Here is a 27015-nt window from a genome sequence, read left to right as displayed (position 1 = left end):
CACCAGTGTTTTTAAGTTGAGGATGCTCCTTTAAAGGAGAGATGAGATGCTCTTGAAACTGAGCCAAGGGATTTTGAGGCTGAGACCTGGTGAGAGTGGCTAGTCTCCCAAGGGAAGCCCCTACATTGGGGCAGTTAAACTGCGACTGGTCAGAGCCCTGGAGAGAATAGCTAACTCATTTGGGATGGATTAGATACTTCACCATTCCTGACCATCACTCTTAACTAGGGATTCCCATCTCTGGGAGTTGGATTTGATGTCTTCTAGAGTAGGCCTGACAGCTTATGAGTTGGCCCAAGACCCTTTGTCCTAGTTGGGGGGGGGAACATGAGTCTCCCTGGTTCATAGTCATAGATTCCAAGGCCGGAATGAACCACTGTGATCATGTAATCTGACTTCCTGTGTAACAGGCCATGAAACTGCCCCAAAAGAATTCCTAGAGCAGAGCTTTTAGAAAAACATGCGATCTTGATTTAAAAATTACCCATGATGGAGAATCCACGATGACCCTTGGTAAATTGTTCCAGTGGTTACTCTGCCTGCAGTTGGGTGGACCTGTGCTCCCTGCTGAGGAATTGGAAGATGCATGTGGCTGTCTGTAGGGTGGCTCTGTGCCCCAAAGAAGGTAGTCTGGTAATGGCTCCCTGTATTTCTTGCCTTTGGCAGGTGGAGAGGAAGGCCAGAAGAGGAAGAGGAGCAAGCCAGAGGCATTCCCAACAGCTGAGGATATCTTTGCTAAATTCCAACACCTTTCTCACTTTGATCAGCACCAGGTCACCTCTCAGGTATGGGGTTCTGGAGAGAGAAGTCTCCAGTCTGGGCCCTGGCTGTATCTGTCCCACTGCAGCTCGGAAAGCAGCCTCCAGAGGAGACAGTGGGAGAGTAATTTGGATCTGACAAGTGGAGCTTTGCAAGGGGCTGATCTCCCCCCCCTTCCCCCCCTTGTGCCTCTCTCTCTGCCTGCAGGTATCTCGCAATGTCTTGGAACAGATCACCAGCTTTGCCTTAGGGATGTCATACCATCTGCCTCTGGTGCAGCACGTGCAGTTCATCTTTGACCTGATGGAGTATTCACTCAACATCAGTGGTCTCATTGACTTCGCTATCCAGGTGAGCCCTGGGATCTGAGGTGCTTCACTAGAGTGGGGGATCATCCTCGTTAAATCCAGACTTTCTGAAGGATCTGCTCTTGCTCAACCACAGGTTATTGGGTTGGATCTAGGAATCTCTGAGTGAGGGTCTCTGGCCTGTGTCTTGCCAGATGATCATAATGGTGCCTTCTGGCCTGGCCTTAGACTCTCTGGTGTTCCATGGAGGAGTGGGCATGAGGTATGCTTGTGTGTGGCACAAAGCTCTAGTCCTCCTCTGGGGCTCTGGTTTTGAGGGTCATTTTTCTAAAGGTTTCAGGATTGTTTGGAATGGACCTTGCTACTGTTCTTGTCTCTGAGCTGCGGTGATGTCTTTCTTGAGCGAGAGGTTTTTTTTCTGTTCATGGCAGCCCTTCCAACAACAAGGGTGGTTTCCTACCTCAGAAGGTCCTGCCACCCTGCAATGCAAGCTGTGTTACTAGGCAAGATGATATTTTATGAAATTTGCTACAGTTGGAGCTGTAACTGAAACTGTTAGCTCATCCACTAACTGGAGTATAAGTGGGATTTTGAACAGGTCCTGATAGTGAAAGATCAGAGCCATATGTAGGAAGCCAGTCTGCCCACACTTGTGTCCAACCGGCAGGCTTCTGGTTGGCACCCCAATGCTGGTAGACCCCCTGAACTGACTGGTGCCTGGAGGGCAGGCTTCGCCCAGCTTTCAGGCTGCTGAATGCATTGGTGCCTAGCCAGCAGGCTCCCTCTGACTGGTGCCCCAATGACAGAGTTTGTAGCGGTGGAGTTGTCTGGATTGTTGAAGGGTTTTTATGTCATTGGGCGCAGTTGCTGAACGAGCTGAGTGTGGTGGAGGCAGAGCTGCTGTTGAAATCTTCCGACCTAGTTGGCAGCTACACCACCAGCCTGTGCCTGTGCATCGTGGCTGTGCTGCGGCACTACCACTCCTGCCTTATCCTGAACCAAGACCAGATGGCCCAGGTCTTCGAAGGGTAAGGGAGCCTTGTGCCCCCTCTTGGGCAGGGGAAGCCTCATCTCTGGACTTTGTCCCATGTGGGTTGGAGGGACAGGGGTGAAGATATACCTGTCTCATAGAGCTGGAAGGGATCCTGAAAGGTCATCGAGTCCAGCCCCCTGCCTTCACTAGCAGGACCAAATACTGATTTTGCCCCAGATCCCTAAGTGGCCCCCTCAAGGATTGAACTCACAACCCTGGGTTTAGCAGGCCAATGCTCAAACCACTGAGCTATCCCTCCCCCAAGGGAGGGTCGGTTCTCCTAGGAGGTGTTGTCTCTATGCCTGGAGCTTTGTCCCATGGAGGGGTGGGTGTGGGGAGGGATCTGTTCTCCGAGGGCATTGTCTCCATGTCTGGAGCTCTACTCTCAAGGGTGGGTGCTGCCTCTGTCTGATGCCATGCTCCTTCAGGCTTTCCTTTCATGCTGCTGCAGCATTTCTTGTCTCTTTACAGTCTGTGTGGGGTGGTGAAACATGGCATGAACCGCTCCGATGGCTCCTCAGCAGAGCGCTGTATCCTGGCCTACCTCTACGACCTATACACCTCCTGCAGTCACCTCAAGAGTAAATTTGGGGAGCTCTTTAGGTGAGTTTAAGGCAGGTTGGAGGCAATGGGCACTGCCCTCAGAAGGCCCATGGCCTCAGCTTTGCTTGTGATCTTACACACGCTGTTCCGCACCAGCCAGTGTTCTTTCCCCATGGACATATGGTGGGGGTTCCCTGCCTCAAGTCTAGCTGGGCATGCAGGGATAATGGTAATTGCCTGGGCCCATCTCTGTTACTGCGGTGCCTGCAGGCTAAGCTGCTGACTGGTGAGCACTGATGACTTTCATTTTCCAGGAGCTGCACTGATAGCAAGAGGAAGTGGCGGCCCCAGGCTAGGTCACTGAACCCCCTCTGGTATTTTCCAGGGGCTTCCCCAACAAGGAACAGGCATGGCTCTTCATGGAGGAACTTTTTTGAATGAGCCCCTTAAGCCTTCATGTAAAAGCTGGAGCTCTCTGCACTGCAGAGGACCCAGGGGAGGTCTAGGGGAGGGAGCAGAAGGCTCTCACCCTGAGCCTCAGCATTGCTTGTGAAAGGCAGTGGGAAGCATGTTTGCAGAAGTACCTAACCTCCCCTTCCTGTCCCTGCCAGTGACTTCTGCTCCAAGGTGAAGAACACAATCTACTGCAATGTGGAGCCCTCTGATTCTAACATGCTATGGGAGCCCGAGTTCATGATCGACACCATCGAGAATCCATCTGCGCACAACTTCACCTACACCAACTTGGGCAAGAGCCTCAATGACAACCCGGCCAACCGCTACAGCTTTGTGTGCAATGCACTCATGCACGTGTGCGTAGGACACCATGACCCAGACCGGTGAGGCGCAGGGCTGGGGCTGTTGAGACCCCCTCTCAGGTGGCTCCACTTGTGTAGGGAGAAGGACTGTCTGTGCTCCTTGAGGGGGCAGCAGGATACAATCCGAGGATGAGAGAGCCAGTAGCCACTTGTCACGTGTCCACAGGGCATACTATAACTCTGACATTCATACAGCCTCTTTGGGAGGTTACCCCTTTAGTCCTAGACCTCCCCTATTTACAAGGGTGAGCCCTGCTACCCTGAGCCTGGGTTACTGGCTTCAGCACACGTTTCTCGTCAGGGCTCCTCTATTGGGTCCAAATTAGTTTAGACCCTTGTTGGAGATATGCTGCTCTCAGGAGCCACACAGCCAGCAGATGTTTTGCAGAAACACAGAATAAGCTAGCAAATATTAGTCAGCTGGAATATGGTATTTTAGGATCCTTTGGTTAAAGTGGAAAAGCCAACTTGTATGCTTGTCCATGCTGGTAGCATTACCTGCCTCTCTGGCCCGGAAGTGTCTAGGATTCCAGTCTCTCCTCTGCACTGCGCAGCAGAGGTCTTAGCACTGTATGCTGATACCTCCGTTCTTTGTTTCAAATTGCTGCTATGCATGTTCCATACGTTCTGCTTCCCTTGGCTGCTAGTTCTTAAAAGTTAATATCCAGTTGTTGGTCTTCCATTGTGCCTGTCTGATGCAACTCCATTTGTATGTTAATGGTCCTTCAGAGTTCATTCAGACTGTCACAAGAGTTCTGGAATTAACTGCACCTCTGACTCTTTGAGTATCAGGGGGTAGCCAACAAAAACGACAAGGAGTTCGGTTATGCCCAAATAAATCTGTTAGTCTTTAAGGTGCCACCGGACTCCTTGTTGTTTTTGACTCTGAGGGCACACCCTGTTAGGTCTCGGGCCTCTAGCCATCACTTTTCTTGGACGGGAACCTGTGATCCACTTCGTCCAGACTGTGGACTTAGACTGCAAGCTCCTGCAATTCACTGTGATTATCTCAGCAGATCTGACTTGAGTTCAGTACCTGCAGCCTTGTTCTCTCAGGGGCAGTGACAGGTTTAACCAGTAACCAGGCAGCTTTCATAAAGCAAAGTACTATTTATCTTTAAAACCAACAAACAGCCTATACTCACATCTGGCTCACCAGCTGTCACCCGTTTGCCACCTGGAGACCCTGACAGGATTAAAATACTTCAGGCCCTCTGGAGGGCCTATCTCTCTTGGTCACAGTTTTGTGTCAGGTCTCATATCAAGCATAAGTGATCTCTCTCTCCAGGTCATGGCAGTCACTTTATACAGATAATTTCTTTGTCTGCTAGGCCCCTTGAACCAGGTCAGATCAGTCCTTGTTATTTTCCAGGGGTGAAACTTCCACAAACTTTTTACCTGCAGTAAGGATTTGTGTTAATAACTGCCCTCTCTACCAAGTGATTTTAGTGAGGCTTTTGATACCGTCTCATATGATCTTCTCACAAACAAACTAGGGAAATATAGTCTAGATGAACCTAAAGGTGGATGCACAACTGGTTGGAAAACTATTCCCAGAGAGTAATTATCAGTGCTTCACAGTCAAGCTGGAAGAGCACATTGAGTGAGGCCCCACAAGGATCTGTTATGGTTCTGGCTCTGTTCAATATCTTCATAAATTATTTGGATAATGGTGTAGAGAGCACACTTATAAAGTTTGTGGATGATACCAAGCTGGGGGGTGGGGATGGGTTCCAAGCGCTTTAAAGGACAGGATTCGAATTCAAAATGAGCTTGGCAAATTGGAGAAATGGTTAGAAATAGATAGGATTAAATTCAATAAGGACAAGTGCAAAGGACTACACTTGTGGATCTCAAACTAAATATGAGTCTACAGTGTAATAGTGTTACATCCCAAAATGATGTTTGGTTTTGTTGCATTAGCAGGCATGTTGTAAGCCAGACATGAGAAGTAATTCTTCCACTCTACTCAGCACTGATAAGGCCTCCACTGGAGTGTTGTATCCAGTTATGGGCACCACACTTGGGGAAAGATGTGGACAAATTGGAGAAAGTCCAGAGGAGAGCAACCAAGATGGTTAAAAGTCTGGAAAACGGCCTGTCAGGGTTCCCTCCCCCACTCTGAACTCTGGGGTACAGATGTGGGGACCCACATGAAAGACCCCCTAAACTTATTTCTACCAGCTTAGGTTAAAAACTTCCCCAAGGCACAAATCCTTCCTTGTCCTTGGATGGGTACTACTGCCACCACTAAGTGAGTTAGACAAAGATTCAGGAAAAAGACCACTTGGAGTTCCTGTGTTCCTAAAATATCCCTCCAAGCCCTTTCACCCCCCTTTCCTGGGGAGGCTTGAGAATAATATACCAACCAAATAGGTAACTAAGGTGAGCACAGACCAGACCCTTAGGTTTTTAGGACACTAAACACCAATCAGGTTCTTAAAAGCAGAACTTTATTATAAAAATAAATAAATAAATAAATAAAAGAAGCACCTTTTGTAAAATCAGGATGGAAGGTAATTTTACAGGGTAATAAGATTTAAAACACAGAGGATTCCCCTCTAGGCAAAGTTACAAAAAACATCAAAGTTACAAAAAACAGAAATAAACCTCCCTCTGAGCATAGGGAAAATTCACAAGCTAAAACAAAAGATAAACTAATGCATTTCCTTGCTATTACTTACAATTTTTGTAATCTGGGATGCTTATTTTCGGTAGGGTTTTAGGGGAGAGTTTTTCCTGCCCTGGTCCCTCTCTTTCCTGGAGAGAACAACAAAGAGAGCACAAACAAAACCTCCCTCCACATATTTGAAAGTATCTTCTTCCCTTATTGGTCCTTTTGGTCAGTTGCTAACCAGGTTATTTGAGCTTCTTAACTCCTTACAGATAAAAGGGATTTTATGCTACCCATAGCTGTATGTTTATGAAATGGCCTCTGAGGAAAGATTGAAAACAATTGGATTTGTTTAGTTTAGGGAAGAGAAGACTGAGAAGGCGGGGACACAAGTCTTCAAGTATGTCAAAGGTGATTATAAAGAGGAGGGTGGTAAATTGTTCTCAACCACTGAGGACAGGGCAAGATATAATGGGCTTAAATTGAGGCAAGGGAGATTTAGGTTAGCCATTAGGAAAAACTTTCCTAACTGTAGATGTGGTTAAGCACTGGAACAAGTGACCTAGGGAGGTTGTGGAATCTCCATTAATAGAGGTTTTTAAGAGCAGGTTAAACAAACACCTGCCAGGAATGGTCTAAACAATACACGATCCTGCCTTAGTGCTGGGGCTGGACTAGATGACCTGTCCTAGAAATGTAGGACTGGAAGGGAACTTGACAGGTCATCCAGTCCAGTCCCACATTTCTGTGATTCTCTGCGTGAGTCAGGAATTCAAGAACTAAACGGCCCATAAAGATATATACACCATTAATAAAGTTGATGCAATAGTGATTCAGTATTCTAGGTGTCCGTAGAATCTGTCACATCTCAGTAGAAGAGTCTGAATATTCCATGTTTCCAAACCGTCATATCTGTCACACACACCAACCCAGTCTTATCTGCATGACTAGCACTTATCTCTTATTCCCCTGTCCCGGAGGAGAAATTAACTCCTTCAGTCCTATTAGGTCACAATACAAAGTGAATGGCTAAACTGAGTCACACATTTTTCCTGATAATACAGAAATAAAATGCAACCTTTTAAGAGTTCTCCTGACCTGCTTGTTTAATGCTCCACCAAAGGATCTACATTTTAAATAGACCAGCAAATTAAGTTATTTTTCATTGTCAGCAGCTAGACTTTGTATTGCACATTACTAGAGAAATGTGACCCCTTCTCCTATGGAGTTATGGGATAGTAAAACACAGACTTTTTTACCACATATGTACACAAGAGAAGCACCCAAAAGACTATAGGTATTTTGAAATTTGGTCATCCTTTGGAGCGTACTCAGAGGAGAAAGGCTCCTCAAACATCAAGGCAGGATCTTTAGCCAGAATAAGTAATGTACAATGTAGTATGTTAACATTTTATTGTAATTTTGCCTTAATAAAAAGTTTTAAAAAGAAAATAATGCTACAGCAATTCCCCACCTTCTCCAAAGCCTGGCTCTGCTTTAGGAATGAGAGGAATGAGAGGAAGGGCTAGGCTATTGAGTTCTGTGTGTGACCACATGGCTCCTCTCTACAGAGTCAATGATATAGCTATCCTGTGTGCTGAGCTGACTGGTTACTGCAAGTCCCTGAGTGCCGAGTGGCTGGGCGTGCTCAAGGCTTTGTGCTGCTCCTCCAACAATGGGACTTGTGGCTTCAACGACCTCCTCTGCAATGTTGATGTAAGTGCAAAAGCTTAAACAACAGGGCTGAGGAGAGGGGGGTGCTTTGGAGGGGGCAGGGCGGAGATGGAACCGGACATGGGAGGGAGAGTGTCCCAAGGGGCTGGAGATGGGAATGGCAGAGGGAGCGGGATGTCATGGGCGGGAAATGGGGAACTGTCTTTTGGTGTTGGAGCTGCCCTTATGGAGGATTTTGCTGGGTTGGCCATGGGGTTGTTGAGTTTGCCCTTCCGCCTGCTCCCAGTCAGGCCCATATGGTGCTAACTGGAGGGGGTGAAGCAGAGACGGACATGGTCACTGGCTGCTCTTCTGTCTCCCAGGTGAGCGACTTATCCTTCCATGACTCCTTGGCCACCTTTGTTGCCATTCTCATTGCCCGCCAGTGCTTGCTGTTGGAGGACCTGATTCGCTGTGCAGCCATCCCCTCACTCCTCAATGCTGGTGAGTGAGTCCCTTCCAGAGACACTCTGCTGCTCACGGTGCCCTCCAGGGGGCTTCCTGCAATGCAGTGCCTGGCTCAAAGGGCCAAGTACCCAGCAGTGGGACTCGGGCCCTGAAGCCCCTGCGCACAGTAATGTTGCACATAATCCCCAGCCATGGAATATGCTCAGAACCCACCTTTTAAGACTCGGACCTTTGATTTACAGAAAATAACTGGCTCCTATGTTTGTGAAGGAAACCCTGACCAGGTGATCTGAGTGTAACCCTCCTTCCAGATGATGTCATGGTAGCCTCCTGCACTGAGGATACCTCTCTTGGGGAAGGAACCCCGGTTATTAGGAAGAGGCAGCTAATAGTAATGGGGGATTCAATTATTAGAAACATAGATAGTTGGTACTCCTGTGGGAATTCTGTGCCAAAAAATAACAAATTATGTGCGCAATATTAAAATTCTGCCAAATTCTGCATATTTTATTTGTCAAAAGAAAACACAATATAATAATGCCAGTTTCAATTATTTTGGTAATTTATTTCAAAATACCTGTCAGCAAGTGTCTGTAATAATACAGACCAAAAAAAAAAGTTCAAGAAAAGTTTTTTTGACAAATAGATTCCTTACTAGGCATATTAATACAGAACTTTGAGTAATTAATTTAAAATACAGTGCAGAAACATTTCCCGCACCCCTCACAAGCAGTGCAAAGGCTTGGGGGAGTCGGGGGTAATGGAGGAGCTGAGAGAGAGGGAAGGAGCCAGGGAGTGAACATGGACGGTTGTTGGGTGTGGGTGGGAGAAGTATGCAACAGGGTGGGATGCGGGGAGGGCATAGTTATGGAGTTGGGGAGCCTCTGCCATGCAGACTCTGTTTGACCCCTAGCCTCGTGCATTTAGTCAGGGACATCTGCCCCCATCCACATGTGGCCCTGTAGCCTCCTCTGCCCCGTCCCCATGTGGCCCTGGTTCAGTGTTGTCATGCCACTAGTTCCTGAGCTTGCACCACAGTCTGTCCCCCCACTAGTCCTTCTGTACCCCAGTCTGACCCCCCAGCAGCTACATGTGCCCCACTCTGTCTGCCCCCGCCATATCCTGTGCCTCCTAACCTGGCACTGGGGGGAGCGGCTGCAGAGCTACATGGGAGAAACAGAGAGGGGCTGCACTGGACATGAATTCTGCACATGCACAGTGGCGCAGAATTCCCCCAGGAGTAAGCTGGGTTTATGAATACCAGGAGAACAGCATGATGAATTGCCTACTGGATGTGAAGCTTGCAGATCTCTTGAGACTAATGTGCAATGCTGGGGAGGAGCCTGTGGTTGCAGTACATGTAGGTATCCGTGACATAGGGAAAGGTAGGAGAAAGGTCCTGGAGGCCAATTTAGGCTGCTAGGTAAGAGATTAAAGTCCAGGACCTCTATAGTAGTAGTCTCTGAAATGCTTCCAGTTCCACATGCAGGGTCAGTTAGGCAGAACTGCAGAGTCTCAATGCGTGGATGCGATGATCGTGTATGGAGGCTGGTTTTAGATTTATTAAATCTAACTGAGGAACCTTTTGGTAAAGGAGGATGGGAAGGGTAGGCTCCACCTAAACCAAAACAGAACCAGACTGCTGGCAGGTAAAATTCAAAAGGTCTTAGAGGAGTTTTTAGACTAAGGGCTGAGGGAAAGCTGTCAGGGGTGGAGAAGCACACGGTTGGGACAGAAACAGCCTTTAGGGGAGGATCTGTTAACAGGGATTCTCTATATCTTAGTAAAGAGGAGAGGATAGAAGTTGATAAAGTACACGTAGGAACTGAAGAGAAACAGTCAATTAAAGAGAGATCCTTTCAGTTACATCACGTGAAGGCAGACAACTCTATATTGCTGGAGTATAAATAAGATGGGTGAACTCGTGTGCCTGGTGTTAGATGAGAATATTAAAATGATGGGCATCACAGAAACTTGTTGGAATGATGATAATCAGTAGGACATGGTAATACAAGGGTACAAAATATGTAGGAATGACAGATTAGGTCGTGCCGGTGGAGGAGGGGCACTACATGTGAAAGAGAGCATAGAGCCAAGTATACTAAAAATCTTAATCAAACTGTACTGTAGACTCTGTATGGATAGAAATTCCCCGCTTGAATAATACGATTGTAACAGTAGGAATATATTACTGACCAGCTGACCAGGATGGTGATTGTGAAATGCTCAGGTCGATTAGAGAGGTGATAAAAGTAGAGAACTCAATAATAATGGGAGATTTCAACTATCCCCATATTGACTGGGTACATGTCACCTCAGGATGGGATGCGGAGATAAAACGTCTGGACACTATCAATGAGTTCTTCTTGGAGAAGCTAGTCTTGGAACCTACAAGGAGAGAGGCAGTTTTCAATATGAGTGAAGCACAGGATCTGGTCCAATAGGTGAATATAGCTGAATCGTTCAGTACTAGCCACCATAATGTAATTAAATTTAACAACCTTGGGAGGGGGAAAAATAGCAAAGAAACCCACCATAGTAGCATTTAACTTCAAAAAGGGGAACTACTAAAAAATGAGGAAGCAAGTTATGTGGAAATTAAAAAGAACAATCACTAGAGAGAAATACCTGCAAGCTGCATGGAAACTATTTAAAAACACCATGGCTAAATAAGAGAGTAAAAGAGGTGGTTAGAGGCAAAAAGGCATCCTTTAAAAATTGAAAGTCAGATTCTACTGAGGGAAATAGGAAAGAGCATAAACTCTGGCAAGTCAAATGTAGAAGTGTAATTAGGCAGGCCAAAAAACAATTTGAAAAGCAACTAGTACAAGACACACAAACTAACTGCAAAAAATTTAAAAAAAAAATATTAGAAGCAGGAAGCCTGCCAAACGATCAGTGGGGCCACTGGATGATGAAAGTCTTAAAGAAGCACTCAAGGAAGACAAGGCCATTGTGGAGAAGCTAAATGAATTCTTGGCATTGGTCTTCACTGCAGAGGATGTGAGGGAGATTCCCACACATGAGCCATTCTTTTTAGGTGACAGGTCTGAGGAACTTGTCTCAGATTCAGGTGACAATAGAGGAGGTTTTAGAACAAATTGATAAATTAAACAGTGATAATTCACCAGAACCAGATGGTGTTCACCCAAGAGTTCTGAAGAAACTCAAATATGAAATTGCAGAACTAGTAACTGTGGTACGTAACCTAGAGCTTAAATCAGCTTCTGTAGTACCAGATGACTGAAAGAGGATAGCTAATGTGACATCAGTTTTTTAAAAAGGCTCCAGAGGTGATCCTGGCATTAAGAGCTGGTAAGCGTAACTTCAGTCCCAAGCAAATTGGTTGAAACTGTACTGAAGAAGAGACTGATCAGAGACACAGATGAACTCGATTTATTGGGAGCAAGTCAACATGGTTTTTGTGAAGGGAAATTGTGCCTCACCACTCTGTTAGAATTCTTTGAGGGGGTCAGCATACATGTGGACGAGGGTGATGCAGTGCATAGTGTACTTGGATTTTCAGAAAGCCTTTGACAGGGTCCCTCACCAAAGGCTCTGAAGCAAAGTAAGCAGTCATGGGGTAAGAGAGAAAGTCCTCTCAATTGGTTAAAAGACCAGAAATGAAGGGTAGGAATAAATGGTCAGTTTTCAGAATGGAGAGAGGTAAGTAATGGTGCCCTGCAGGGATCTGTACTGGAACCAGTGCTGTTCAACATATTCATAAATGATCTGATGAAGGGGTAAACAATGAAGTGGCAAAGTTTGCAGATGATACAAAATTACTCAAGATAGTTAAGTCCAATGCAGATTGCAACAAGTTACAAAGATGATCTCACAGAACAGGGTGATTGGGCAAGAAAATGGCAGATGAAATTCATTGCTGATAAATGCAAAGTAATGCACATAGGAAAACATAATCCCAACTATACATACAAAATGATGTGATCTAAATTAGTTGTTATCACTCAAGAAAGAGATCCTGGAGACAATTTGGTTAGTTCCATGAAAACATCCACTCAATGTGTAGTGGTGGTCAAAAATGCTAACAGAATGTTAGGAACCATTAGGAAAGGGATAGCTAATAATAGAGTAAATATCATAATGTCATTATATAGATCCATGATATGCCCACACCTTGAACACTGTGTGCAGTTTTGGTCACCCCATCTTAAAAAAGCTATATTAGAAATGGAAAGGGTGCACAGAAGGGCAACAAACATGATTAGAGGTATGGAACAGCTTCTATATGAGGAGAAAATTCAAAAGACTGGGACTGTTCAGCATGGAAAAGAGACAAGGCGGGATAAGATAGAGGTCTATACAATCATGACTGGTGTGGAGAAAGTGAATAAGAAAGTGTTATTTACCCCTTCACATAACACAAGAACTAGATGTCACCCAATACAATTAATAGGCAGCAAGTTTAAAACAAACACAAGGAATTGCTTTACACCACACACAGTCAACCTGTGTAACTCATTGCTAGGGGATGTTGTGAAGCCTAGAGGTAAAACTGTTCACAAAAGAATTAGAGGACAGGGCCATCAATGGCTATTAGCCAAGATGATCAGGGAAACAACCACATGGTCTGGGTGTCCCTAAGCCTCTGACTGCCAGAAGCTGTGGTTGGTGGATGACAGGGCATGGATCATGCAATAACTGCCCTGTTCTATTCATTCTGTCTGAAGGATCTGGCGTGGGTGTGACAGGATCTCTGGAGTACAATCTGGAACTGGGGTACTGCTCTGCCCCCTTAACTCTCCAGCCTGGGCTGTCTCTCACAATGCTTTGTTAGTGCCAAGCAGCAAACCTCTCCAGGTGCTGTTATCACTCTACCCCACACTCAGCTAGACTGCATGAAAGCTCCCTGAGCCACACATGAATCACACAGAGAAAGCCACCAGCAGATCTCCCAAGCCCCCAGCCTTGCACTCCGGAATATACCATCTTCCCTGGTCAGAAGCCTGACCAGTGTAAGTTCATTACCCAGTCTGCCCCTCCATTGATGTGGAGAGGACATATACTCAGCTCAGTTTACAAAGGCTAGATTTCCCAAGCACTTCAAGCAAAACCCACTGTTTTAGGTAAAAAATAAAACAGATTTATTAACTACAGAAAGATTTTGATTATAAGTGGTAGGCACAAAAGGTCAGAGAGAGTTACCAAAGAAAATAAAAAGTAAGTGCAGAGTCTAAATCTTAGACTTTATTACACTAGTTAGTATTTTGATCAAGCAGTTTTCTCACCTCACTAGATGTTACAGTTCTTAATACACAGGCTTCCTCTTTAAGCTTGGGATCAGTCTCCTCAGTTCAAGTGTGTGTCTTCCCAGCGTTCTCTTGTTGCTTCCAGCATAGGTGGAGGAAGAGAAAGGCAAAAGCATGATGGTACTGTCCCCTCTTTTATATCCTCAGTCCATGTGCCTGGGAAACACTAGCCCAGACATGTCCTGGTGGGCTTTGCCAGTCAGTTGAGCAATCCCCCACTGTCTGATGCTTGTGCAGCCCTCTTACAGCATTGTAAATCCCTTGTTTAAAGCTCCCCTGCTGATTAGTGGGCGTGTAACACCTTCCTGGGTGTGGATCACCGCCTTTGTTGTAACTAGCAACCTTACAGCGAAATCTCATAACTTCATACACACTAACTATATACATATTTGGACAGAACAGTGGGTTTCAGCAGATCATGGCTTTTCATATGCTATCTTACATGGCACGTTTTGTATGAAATATATCATAATTATCTGACCCAGGTGAATATGGGGGTTCCAGGGTACTGCTCTGAGGTACAGAGTGCTACAATTGGTGATTGTCAGATGACAAGATACTGGCTACCTGGACCTTTGGTTTGACCCACTGCAGGGCTACCCAGAGGATTCTGGGGGTCTGGAGTCTTCGGCGGCGGGGGGCCCTTCCGTTCTGGGACCCGCCGTGGAAGTGCCCCAAAGACCCGCAGCGGGGTCCCCCGCCGCCGAATTGCTGCCGAAGTGGAACCTGCCGCCAAAGTGCAGCCGGGACTTCGGCGGTAATTCGGTGGCGAGGGGCCCCCGCTGCAGAAGTGCCCCGAAGACCCATGGCGGGTCCCGGAACGGAAGGGCCCCCCCTGCCGCTGAAGACCCGGCTGCACTTCGGCGGCAGGTCCCGCTTCGGCGGTAATTCGCCGGTGGGGGGGTCCTTCTGCTCGGAGTGGAAGAAGCTCCGGGAGCCTGGGCCCTGCAAGAGTTTTCCGGGCCCCCCGGAGCGAGTGAAGGACCCCCTCCAGGGCCCCAAAAAACTCTTGTGGGGGCTCCTGCGGGGCCTGGGGCAAATTGCCCCTCTTGCCCCCCCTTCCCCCGGCAGCCCTGACCCACTGTGGCCATTCTTATGCTCTTACCTAATATCTAGAGCCCTGCAAATCTGCTGATATCCACAAACTATTTTTGCAGATCCTGGCTCAGATGCAGATACAAATTTTGTATCCGCACAGGGCTGTGCAGCACACACTCACCTGAACAGAAGGGCTGTCACCCAGCCCTGAACCTCTAGCTCGGCTCTCTGAATCATGCAATAGCCTGCTGGGCATTCTGGGAGTTGTAGTCCACAGCTTGTTCGAACAGAGGAAGTACACTACAACTCCCAGAAGGGAGTGTGACCATGTGCTCCTGTGCAGTGAGCCAAGTAGTTGTCACCACTGCCAGTCCCGGCTGGGTCTGTGTGCATCAGAGTCGCTCCGTCTGTGTAGGGGTGTCCGAGCTCCCCCTGGGTGGGAGCGACAGTGCACATGAGCACCCAGGATTATAGCCTACCTACCTAGAGTAGGGTAGGAGGTATGGCAGGGGCGGAGCGGGCAATGAGGCAGCAGGTCTTTGTGGAGAAGAGAGAGGGTGGTTCGGGGCTGGGCACAGCCTTGTGTCAGTGGTGCATGGTGACCTGTGGAGCTGTTAGTAGAACCCTGCAAATCCATGGATATCCATTTTATATCCCTGGATAATATTTGTGGATTGCGGTTTGGATGTGGATACAAATTTTGTATCCACGCAGGACTCTACCAATGCCACGCTGTGTGCTGGAGTCTGCAGACAGTCCCAAATAAGAGCTCAGAGAGGTATGAACTGCCCCATATGCCTCACTCTGGGTGTTTAATTCTGAAACCTAACAATGTGCTTTTCATTCTCAACATAGTTCACTCTCATTGCTGATCATTTTGCAGGAATGTCCTACTAATATGCTCATCCCCTCCCTCCTCCTGGGGCTCCCTAGCTCCCAAACCCCCTGCCCTTGCCCCAGCTGTCTGACCCGCCAGCTTTGCCTTGCTGATTTCAGCCCCCCGGCTGCAGCACGGTAAAGCTGAGTAGGTAGGAGAAGCTTAGAATACATTGAATTTCATGTAGCAATTAGGGCCTGGGGAGTCTGTGCTGATTGGATTGCTCATTTGCATATTAATTTCAATATGCCCTCCTCCCCCCTTCAGGCAGAGTGCAGGCCACTCTACTGCAGAAATTAGGGCCAGCGGCTGGACAGTAGAGGTGAGCTCTGGTCCTGTGAAATCTCCATTGATTCCTTTGCTTTCTGTAGCCTGCAGTGAACAGGATTCGGAACCGGGGGCCCGTCTGACCTGTCGGATTTTGCTACACCTGTTTAAGACACCACAGCTGAACCCATGCCAGCAGGATGGCAGTAAGTGAGCTGGGTACAGAAGCCTTCCTCCATAGCAAACACTGTGAGCCTGTGGGCCGCCTATGCTCACTGGATCCAAGTGGAGGAGCTCCTGGTGCTGTCCTAGAAAGCCTTGTCTTACCCTGGGCAAGGCAAGACTAGCCTTCTGCTGAGTAGTCCCATGCCCTGGGAAAGGGAGTGAATGGGGAATGCATTTGTACAGCTTCCCCCTGTATGTCACTGTGTGGTTAGCCAAGCATGTGCAGAAGGAGTCTCCTCCCTCTGCAGCATCAGCCACTGGGCCCCACTGCAGGCAGGACACCAACCTTGGTGTGCTGTGGGTTGATGTACCTTGCTCTGTCCCAGACATTATGCTAAGAGCTGAAGAGTTTGTCAGCCAGGGTCTTGTGCCACCTGACATCAGTGCCAGAGTCTACTCTGTCCTCACCTACACATGCCACTCCCTAGCTGGATTTGGACATGCCACTCCCTGCTTCTAGCACCGGATTCTTCAGCCTACCCAGCTTCTTGTATTGCTCTCTGCAGTTCTTCTCACGTCCTGTGCCTGTAGCCAACTGGCTTCATTGGAACCTGCCGTTTCCTTCTCTCCAGGGGATTCAGATTAAAGAAGCTCTATAACCTCTGTATTTGGCACTGGGGCAACAGCTGCTGGAATCCCGCGTCCAGTTCTGGTGTCCGTGATTGAAGAAAGATGATGTAAATGGGAGAGGGTTCAGAGAAGAGCCATGAGAATAACTGAAGGATTGGAAAACATGCCTGATAGTGATAGATTAAGGAGCTCAGTTTTAGATTATCAAAGAGAAGGTGAGGGGTGACTTGCCGACAGTCTGTAAGGACCTACATGGGGAACAGAAATTTGATGATAAAGACGTTCTTCGATGTACCAGACAAAAGTATAACAAGATCCAATGGCTGGAAGTTGAAGTTAGACTTTCATTCAGACTGGAAGTAAGGTGTACATTTAACAGTGAGGGTAATTAACTATTGAAACAATGCACCAAGGGTTGTCGTGGATTCTCCACCACTAGATGTTTTAAAATCGAGTTTGGATGTTTTTCTAAAAGACCTTTAGTTCAAATAGAAATTCATTCAGGGCAGGTCTCTGGCCTGCGTTACACAGGCGGTCAGACTAGATGATCACAGCGGTCCCTTCTGGCCTTATAATTTATGAATCTTCCAAGCCATAATGGCAGCAACCCCTACTCCTCCTGCTCCTTCCTGACACCATGCAGTGCCTGCAGAGAGCAGCTTCTTTCCCCTCGACTCCCGTCTCTGCGCTGCCCCCTGTATTATCCCATTGACAAACCCCTCTCCTCTGCTTCCCCAAACTCTGCAATCTGCCTGTCCTTCCCTTTAAACACCCCCACGTGGCCCAGGCACGCTAACCCTCCGGCTCCGAGTCTGAGCAGAGGGGCTGGGAGCTGTCCTCACAGCAGCAGCATCTGGGTTTCACTCTGGCCCCAGCGTATGACCCTCTCTTCATTGATCTGTTGCTGGCTCCTCTCCTGCCCTAGGGCTGCCATGCACACCTCTGTAATGTCTCAGACTTGTCTAGTTTGACTGCCCTTTCTCTTTGGGGTGGAACCAGTCCTGCAGAGCGCCATCCATGGCTCATCATCTGTACATTGTCCCCTCACTCCTCCAAATGTGGCTGATGCCCCAGGTTAGAGTTGTGCTGAAGCCTGGACTTGGTTGCACAGACATTGCTTCCTGGTCATCTCAATGAATTTTATGGCTGTGTTACACTGGGGTGGTCCAGTGCTGCACAACGCTTTGCCTTTGTGTAGTTTGTCAGCCAAGTTGTTCAGAGACACCCCCACTCCTGGGTGTGGACAAATGTAATTGGCTCCATGTTACAAATGGGGAAATGAATAGTGCCAGGCTGGCCCAGTGAGCTAGTAGCAGAGCCAGAACTGCTGGCCCTCCGTCCGCCGTACTGGACAGTGCGTGATTTGGGTGGCTCTGGAGGCTGGGTTTTCCTCACGTGCTGGGATTTACACTTCTCCTTTGTCCTTTCTGCAGATAAGCCCACAGTGGGAATTCGTTCCTCCTGTGACCGTCACTTGCTGGCTGCTTCCCAGAACCGAATTGTGGATGGAGCAGTCTTTGCAGTGCTGAAGGCTGTCTTTGTGCTGGGTACGTATCTTATCCTAGACTGGACCTGTGAGAGGGAGACAAGGAGTGTTGGGGGAGCAGGCAGAGTGCAGGAAGTTTGTGCTACAGAGTGTTGGACTGCGAGAGATATATGATGACTACATAGGAGTAGTCCTGGGGGGATTCTGCGCCAAGAAATTAAAAATTCTGCAAAATTCTGCATATTTTATTTGTCAAAAAATGCAATAGAATCACACCAGTTTCAATTGTTTTGGTAATTTATTTAAACTACAATACAGAAAAAAGTCCCAATCACTATTCAGCATTTTCTAAACACATGACAGTGAAGTTACAAACACTGGGTAACAATATCCTGCATTCCAGTTATAATCTTGGATTTTCATTTAAATTACATTACTGAACACCAAACAGCATGGGGAAAAAAAAGTAGAATGTTATTTTAAAGTGCTCAGACTTCCACACATGAAAGTCGTACAGTTTTGCTAATCATTGTCCTGGACCTGGCTGGGTACTTTGGGAAGTGCTTGGTTCTGATTGTCCTGACATTTTATTGACTGCTTGGTAAATGTTTTTTGGGGGTTTTTTTTGCCCTCAAAGTCTTTTTTTTTTTTTTAATGGGTAAGTAAAATAAATCCTGAACTGTAATCTAACCTCATTGTGCCACTTTGGCACAGGAAAAAAATGAGAGCGCACATAGATCTTCCTAACTGATTCCCTTACTGTCGTTTATAAGGCTTTACATCACTCTAGCAATGTAGGGGCCTTAAAACTTCCACAGGTCTTATGCTCCTGGAGGAATTGACTGAGAATGGGAACAGTTAACTAACAATAGGAACATTAACAATGTTACTATGTAGGCAGGCTGCTACATTTCTGCCTTTAGCGTGCCTCCTGCATAATAAAAAGTCCTACCCTTCCACGCCAAGGAGCTGCAGTAGCAAGCGAGAGGGACAGTGTCCCCCCCCCCACTCCCCCCCCCCGCTGATCAGGCACGCACACCCAGCCCCCCTTCCCAATCTTGAAGCTGCTCCAGGCATGCTGGAACAGATGTGCTGCTGGGGAAGAGGTGCGTGTCCCCCAGCAGATTTTTTTTTGCATTTTTCTGTATGGGGAGCACAGTAAAATGTGGGCCATATGAACTCTTTGCCCCGGTAGGGGCGCAGAATTCTGTTGGGAGAAATAGGAGGGGTAGATGAGATCTGTTTGATAGAGAAATGTCTGGCCTGTGCTAAGCTCTCTCCCTGGGGAATATGTGGGCTGCATGGATCTGCACTGAGCTCTGGGGCCGTGGGGCATGGGGACGGCCTGCGCTGAGCTCTGGGGCCGTGGGGCATGGGGACGGCCTGTGCTGAGCTCTGAGGCCGTGGGGCATGGGGACGGCCTGCGCTGAGCTCTGGGGCTGTGGGGCAGTAGCGGGGCATGGGGACGGCCTGCGCTGAGCTCTGGGGCCGTGGGGCAGTAGCCGGGCATGGGGACGGCCTGCGCTGAGCTCTGGGGCCGTGGGGCAGTAGCTGGGCATGGGGACGGCCTGCGCTGAGCTCTGGGGCCGTGGGGCATGGGGACGGCCTGCGCTGAGCTCTGGGGCCGTGGGGCATGGGGACGGCCTGCGCTGAGCTCTGGGGCCGTGGGGCATGGGGACGGCCTGCGCTGAGCTCTGGGGCCGTGGGGCATGGGGACGGCCTGCGCTGAGCTCTGGGGCCGTGGGGCAGTAGCCAGGCATGGGGACGGCCTGTGCTGAGCTCTGGGGCCGTGGGGCATGGGGACGGCCTGCGCTGAGCTCTGGGGCCGTGGGGCATGGGGACGGCCTGCGCTGAGCTCTGGGGCCGTGGGGCAGTAGCCGGGCATGGGGACGGCCTACGCTGAGCTCTGGGGCCGTGGGGCATGGGGACGGCCTGCGCTGAGCTCTGGGGCCGTGGGGCAGTAGCCAGGCATGGGGACGGCCTACGCTGAGCTCTGGGGCCAGGAGGAAATTGTATTCAAGTTCAGCGTCCATTGTGTGGATGGCTCTGGTTTTTGCTACTGTTGCATTAGGTGACTCTTTGCCTCTTGGTTACAGGAGATGCAGAGCTGAAAGGCTCTGGCTTTTCCCACCCTGGAGGGGTGGATGACCTTATGGAAGATGAGCTGGGTGCCAAGAAGTCTGCTGGCCGGACAGTGTCCATAGAGACGGCCAGCCTGGATATTTATGCCAAGTATGTCCTGAGGAGTATCTGTCAGCAGGTAAATCTGGGTCTTGTGCCCCACCCTGTCCCTGATCCCGGCTGCTGACAGGGCTGTCCCTCTGCCTATTCGGATTTGGTGGATGTTCTCTTCTGCTGTTTCAAAGAAGCTGGGCACAGTTTTGCCACGTGGTGGTGCTAAGAATGAAAAGTTGCTGAACAGAGCTGACTGGTACTCTGGTTTTGGAGAGCTCAGATGCTGTGTCGTCTGTAGGGCTCTGGTGCCACCACTGTGCCCCTCCCGCAGGGTGAGATGGAAGTCAGTAGCCCTCTACACGTGTGCTGGGGGCAGAGAGGAGAGAGCATGAGATGGAGGGGTACTTGAAGTGATATAAGGTGGCTCTTGCATGTCAGATTGAGGCATTCCTGGCAGCTCGGCCAGTTCTATAGCTGGGCTTGCTCACCTGCAGCCTGTGTTTTTGTTGAGTTTCAGGGAGAGCCACTTACTTTTTATGTGCCCTTTTCAGGGTTGTCCTGGCTCTCAAGTCTAATAGGGTCCTGGGCACCATCCAAGCAGTGCCCAAGTCCTGTGCTGCCCTTCTTTCCCCTGCCTTTCTGACAGTCTCTTGAACCCTTCCCTTCTCCACTGCTCTCACCACTTTCTAAGATCCACAAGAAGTGAGTATGTTAGGAGATACTCTGGGTAGCAGGGGCCTTGATAGGTGGGTGTAGCAGGGGAGGCTCACCCCAAGTCAAGTAGATGAGCAGCACATTTTTAATATGCATGAATTTATAAACTATTTGACTGATTTTATTATTGGTGGGAAATTCTGCTTTCTTCAAGTGCTTGCACATGTCGATTCCATCTAGGTGTGTGTGCACCCACGTGCACAGTCGTTGGAGATTTTTGCCTTAGTAGTATCCATAGGGCAGGCTGTGGCACCCCCTGGAGTGCCGCCCTCATGCCGCAGTATATCAGGTACTGTCGGCCCTATGCCCTCTCAGTTCCTTCTTACCGCCCATGACGGTTGGCTGGGACCTGGTCTTGCTTAGCAAGAGAATTAGCGGTTCTTCACTGTTCAGGTTGTTCTCCTTTGTTATTTAGTCAGTGATTAGTTAGCTGTTAAGTGTTTCAGTAGTAGTTAGAGTCCCGGCGGGATATTTGATTGAGGGCCCTCCTCATGCTCTGTGCCCAGCTTCGGAGCCCTCGCACTCGGACTCCACACCTGGTGCTTTGGCGTCAGCATGCAGTGCACCACCGGCACTGGGATCTGCCCAGCACCGTTCCCCCTCACCAGTAACGAAGAAGCAGTCTAAGCTGACTGGTCTGCAGGCACCGTGCAAGGGAACTTCGGGCAAAGGACCTGAGTTAGGGCTTGTGCCCGCAATGGAGGCTCTCGGGGGTACTGCTGTGGACCTGCCTCTGACTCCGGGGAACAGTAAGGGATCCCAGCCCATCTCAGGGCCATCTGCGTCCCTGGTGGCCAAAGAACAGTTAGGCCAACCAGCACCACAGACACCTGGCCGCATAGTGGATCCTGCCAAGACACTGGCTTAGACAACCAATCTGGTGATCAGACAGCCCCCGGACCACAGGTGTCATTCCCCTTCGCCATGGCCAAGGACCCTGGTACTGCAACCTCGGTCTCCAGCGAGGAGGCCCAGATCTCTGATGCCATGGTCTGTGCTTACAAGGCATGGAATTCCGGAATCACGAAGCTGATCCCCGTATTCTCTGTACTGACAGTCTTCCCACCAGAGATCACCAATGTGCCTATCGTCATCGCCTCGCAGGTATTCCAGGCATCAGTCCTTTCCAGCATGAGACCATTCCTGGTCATGGCACTGATCACCGAGGCTCCGGTACCATTCTTTGGGCAGGCACCAGCCCCTCTGCTTCCCTGTAACGGTCGCCGACGAGTCAGTCGACAGCCCCACCCTGGTCACCAGAAGGGCAGTGGTCTGGGTCGGAGGGACAGTTCAGCTCTTCCCCTGTACAGGGCGAATCGTCTCCCAGCCAGGAACCCATCAAGGCGCCTGCGGCACCAGCATGGGGTCAAGGGCAATGGCCCGCCCAGTGGCAATACTGGAACCTGTGGTGGGTGCCTGTAATGCCGGCACCATACTCCCACTGCTCCTCCCAGGCTGCATCAGACAAGCTACCCCCAGCGCAGCTGGCACCGGTTTTGGACCAAGGGGCTGAATCCGAAGCAGTGACTCCACTGGAGGCCCCGGCGACCGCAGAGTGGTCCCTGACGCAGCAAGGGGACGCTCCCCACCCTCTGGTGGTGCAGTCATCCCCGGATGAGTCAGTGGCAGGGGAAACTCGCAAACTGGTAGACCCCCCCCCCCACCTGATGACTTCAGGGAGCAGCAAGCCCTACTTAAGAGTGGCAGCCAACCTGAACTTGGAGGTTGAGGAGCTAGCTGAGGAGCCCGTTGACCTCTTGAATGTCATTCCCTCCTCTGCCCCAGCCCAGGTCGCATTGCCCGTTCACCCCGGAGTCCTAAAGATCGCCAAGTCAGTGTGGCAGACCCCATCTTCCATTCTGTCCACATCAAGAAGGCGGAAAAGAAGTACTATGTCCCCACAAAGGCGTTTGACTATCTATACACGCACCCTTCTATGGGGTCCCTGGTTGTGTCTGCTGTCAACGAAAGGGCCAGGCAGGGCCAGGCGAGTGGCACCCCCAAAATAAGGATGCCAAGAGGCTGGACTTATTTGGGAGTGTAGTAGGGTGCTGGTGCAAGGCATCTAATTAGCCCCTGCTCAGCAAGCCCCAATCAAGGGAAATAGATTGGGGCTGGGGAGAAGTCTGGTGCCTGGCCTTTAGAACTGGCTGCACCTGTGAGCCTGAGGCTTCAAGGGCTATAAAGGCTGGCAGCCAGAAGAAGGGGGGAATGGCCAGGGGAAGGTCAGTCTCCAGGCTGAGGGCAGACTCCGTGTAGGAGAGGAGATTGTCAGGCCTGCAAGCTCTGTAAATAGTCTCACTGGTGGTGGGAGAACTTGTGTAAATAAAGCCGGGGTGCTGCAGCAAGAGAAGCCTCCCTGTGCTTTATCGGGGCCGCAGAGAGCCCCAGGAAGAGGGGCGGGCAGAGGACCCTGTTACAGGGAGAAATATTTATTCAACAGCGAGCCTCCAATTCAGGGTCTCTAACCATCAGGCCCTACTTGGCAGATACAATTTCAACCTGTGGGACTCCATCGGCAAGTTCAAAGAGAGCCTCCCACAGGACCGGGCACAGGAATTCGCCACTCTGGTGGAAGAGGGCAAGGCAGAAGCCAGAGGTGTCCCCCAGATGGCCTGAGATGCCACAGACTTGGTGTCACCTCTGCAATAGCCATGAGGTGTAGCTCCTGGTTACAGACCTCCGGGCTGTCCCAGGAGATGCAATCCACCTTCCAGAAGCTCCCTTTTGAGGGAACAGAGCTATTCTCAGAGCTAACTGATGCAAGGCTCCAGGCCACCCTCTGCTCCTTGGGCCTGCATACTCCTCAACAGGCTAGAAAACCGTTTCCTCCTTTAGAACCCATGGTAACTCGCCCCCTCTATTACTTATAGACAAAGATGGTGTTTTTGGTGTCCGTTAGCTCAGCCAGATTAGTCAATGAATACAGGCCTTCATGGTAGGCCCTCTATGTTCCTTAAGGACAGTGTCATCCTTAGGCTTCTCCTAAGTTTCAGACTTTCACCTGAACTAGTCCTGTTTTCTTCCTAAAACTTACTCCAGCTCAGACAAAATAAAAGTGTACACCTTATATGTGGTGAGAGCCTTATCCTTCTATAGAGTTAGGGCAAAGCATTCCTATCCTCCCCCGTCTGTTTGTGGCTTTCCCAAAAAGGGTTTCCACTCAGATTATCCAGCTGGGTTTTGGACTGTGTTAAGGTTTTGGTATCAGATAGCTGACAAGATCCTCAGGGTCATGTTAGAGCCTATTCCATGAGGGCTCACACTGCCTCCACAGTGTCTTTAGGTAACATCCCATTATTTGAAATAGAGCAGCTTCCTGGAGCTTCGTTCACACTTTCACCTTCCATTTTGTCCTGGTTCAGGCTTCCAGATCAGATGCCAGCTTTGGTAGGGCTGGCTTGCCATACCTTTTTAAGTAGGACTCCTCTTCCCACCTTCAGGTTAAAGATCACTGCTTGTTAATCACCCAGAGTGGAATGTGTGTGCACAATCACTCGAAGAACAGTTGCTTATCCTACAGTAAGGGTGGTTCTTTGAGATATGTTGTCCACACAGGCTCCATGATCTGGCCCTCCACCTGTTCTCTTGGAATTCTTATTGGCGAAGGAATGGGGTGGCAGTTGAGGCTGCCCCATCCTTTAAGACCCCAACGTCTGTGGTTGTGAGGATACATGAAGCAGGGGTGCTGCCATAGTGGATGCTGTCAGGAACTCTGCTGCCTCAGGCTCGGTTGCCTAGCAACCCCATAAGCTTGGCTGCACCTAATAAATCCTCAGTTAGTGACTGTGCTCCCTGATTGGTCAGAAGAGCCAACAGATCACCATGTAAACCCTGTAGCAACAGGAACTCAGTGGCCGCTCAATGCATTCTCTGCCCACAGCTGCGCCAGACCTACTTCCTGGGCAGCCCTTACTCCAGCCCTAGTCCCTGCTGATTCCTGTCTCCTGGCTCTGACCACTGGCTTGTCTCCTGACCATGACTCTAGCTCTGCCTTTGGGCCTGTTCTGGCTTCTGGCTCAGTCTGTTGGTAGCCTCCTGATTCTGCTCCGACCACTAGTGTGCACCACCTGCACTTGGGAGTGTGAACGACATTGCTGTTCAAAAAGAGTCGGATCTTGTGTGGCTGGGTCACCTGGGCACCATGAGTGGAATCTGCATGGACAACACATGTGTTGAAGGGTAAGTAACTGGTCTGTTTTCAAGTATATCAGGAACAGAAGGAATCCGGATGGATAGTATTGGCCCATTACTAGATGGAAATGGTGGAATTATCAATAATAATGCAAAAGAGCCAGAAGTGTTCAATAAATATTTCTGTTCCGTATTTGGAAAAAGTCCAGGTGATGATGATGATGCCATATCATAGTGTTGAAGGTGAAATACTTTCAATTCCAACGGTAACTAAGGATGATGTTAAACAGCCGTTACTAAGGTTAGATGTTTTTATATCAGCAGGTCCAGATAACTTTAATCCAAGAATTTAAAAAGAGCTGGCTGAGGAGCTCTCTGGACCATTAATGTTGGATTTTCAGTAAATCATGGAACACTGGGGAAGTTCCAAAGGATTGGAAGAAAGCTAATGTGGCAGTATTTAAAAAGGATAAATGTGACAACCCAGGTAATTATAGGACTGTCAGCTGATGTCAGTCCTGGGCAAAATAACTGAATGATTTGTGCAGGACTCGATTAGTAAAGAATTAAAACAGGGGAATATAACTAATGCCAAACAACTTGGGTTTATGGAAAATAGATCCTGTCAGACTGACTTGATATCTGTTTTTATGAGACAAGCTTGGTTGATAAAGATAATAGTGTTGCTATAATATACTTAGACTTCTGTAAGGCATTGACGACATTGACATCATTTTGATTAAGAAACTAGACTGATACAAAACCAACATGGCATATGTTAAATGGATTAAAAACTGGCTAACTGACCGCTCTAAATATGTAACTGTAAATAGGGAATCATCATCAAGCAAGTCTGTTTCTAGTGGGACCTGTAGGAATAATTTTTTGGCTCTATGCTACTTAACACTTTTTATCAATGACCTGGAAAAAAACATAAAATCATCAATGATAAAGTTGGCAGATGAGATTAAGATTGGGAGAGTGGTAAATAATGAAGAGGACAGGTCACTTGTACAGGGTGATCTGTATCGCTTGCTAAGCTGGGATCAAGCAAGCATCCATATCAGTATGGCAAATATGAAGTTGTACACCTAGGATCAGAGAAGGAGGCCACACTTGAATGGGCAATTCTATCATGTGAGGGAGTGATTCTGAAAAAGACTGGTGGTCATAGTGTATAATTGGTTAAATGTGAGTTTGCATGAACATGAGCTCCCAGTGCAATGCAGTGATCAAAAGGGCTAATGCGATCCTTGGATGGATAAACAGGATAATATCAAATAGTAGAGAGGTTATATTGCTGTATATGTGGCCCTTGTGTGACCGGTGCTGGAATATTGTTCCATTCCAGTCTCCCCAATTCAAGAAGGATGTGAAAATTTGGAAAGGATTCAGAGAAGAGCCACAAGAGTAATTACAAGATTGGAAAACATGCCTTATTTATTATTTGCTTTTCATTACCGTAACTCCTATTTATCCAAAACCCTATTATCCGAACCTCCATGTTGTTCAAATCCGTGCCTTGTCCCCCATGTATCTCATGCTACGGGACAAAGAAGGGATTTGGATAATGCAGAGCTTCAGAGCATAGAGCAGAGACCCCTGGCCTAGACTGTGAGGAGGTACCCCTGGCTGGTGGAAAGGCCACTCTACTACTGAATGGCACCTTCCTTCTCAATTATCCAAATTCCCAATTATCCAAATAAAGTCTGTGTTCCCCCATGCTGTTTGGATCATTGGAAATATACTGTATTCATTATTTGTATCAATGTGGGACCGAGAAGCCCTAGTCCTGGCTCAGGACCCCATTGTGCTAGGCCCTGTACAAACACAGAACAAAAAGTTAATCCTTGTCCCGAAGAGCTTACCCTTGGTGGCAGGAGGCATTTGCTGCTAGCATGATATAAAACCTAGAACCACTTTAATTTTGCCTAACAAGGGGGCCCCAGTCCAGTTCCAACTGAGATCAATGAGAAGGATAAGAGAAAATTTTCAAAAGTTCCTAAGTGACCTAGGAGTATAAGACGATAGTTGGGTACAGACAGACTGGGGAGGAAATAATG

At 48.6% G+C, this 27015-nt stretch overlaps 1 protein-coding gene and 1 long non-coding RNA gene across 4 annotated transcripts in view; one reads left to right on the top strand and one right to left on the bottom strand.

Moving 5' to 3' along the window:
• The window catches only part of MED12 (mediator complex subunit 12), a 63990-nt gene that overhangs the window by 15918 nt on the left and 21057 nt on the right, over positions 1-27015 (top strand). For all 3 annotated transcript variants that reach the window (XM_045030347.1, XM_045030349.1, XM_045030346.1), the window contains exons 17-26: positions 667-785; positions 967-1110; positions 1932-2095; positions 2572-2703; positions 3255-3482; positions 7647-7791; positions 8112-8232; positions 15753-15854; positions 17877-17990; positions 20026-20189. In XM_045030347.1, coding sequence (XP_044886282.1) covers positions 667-785; positions 967-1110; positions 1932-2095; positions 2572-2703; positions 3255-3482; positions 7647-7791; positions 8112-8232; positions 15753-15854; positions 17877-17990; positions 20026-20189 — 1433 coding nt within the window. The remainder of the gene's footprint in view (positions 1-666; positions 786-966; positions 1111-1931; positions 2096-2571; positions 2704-3254; positions 3483-7646; positions 7792-8111; positions 8233-15752; positions 15855-17876; positions 17991-20025; positions 20190-27015) is intronic.
• LOC123377435 lies at positions 9370-24544 on the bottom strand. The gene is made up of 3 exons (XR_006582211.1): positions 24229-24544; positions 13446-13544; positions 9370-10584 (listed from the first exon to the last, which is right to left on the bottom strand). It is a non-coding gene; the product is annotated as an uncharacterized LOC123377435 (long non-coding RNA).

Source organism: Mauremys mutica, chromosome 9 (assembly GCF_020497125.1).
Source record: "Mauremys mutica isolate MM-2020 ecotype Southern chromosome 9, ASM2049712v1, whole genome shotgun sequence".
In the NCBI taxonomy this organism is placed as follows: Eukaryota; Metazoa; Chordata; order Testudines; family Geoemydidae; genus Mauremys; species Mauremys mutica.
Note: the sequence above shows the minus strand (reverse complement) of the source record. Positions and strands in the feature narration are given on the sequence as shown.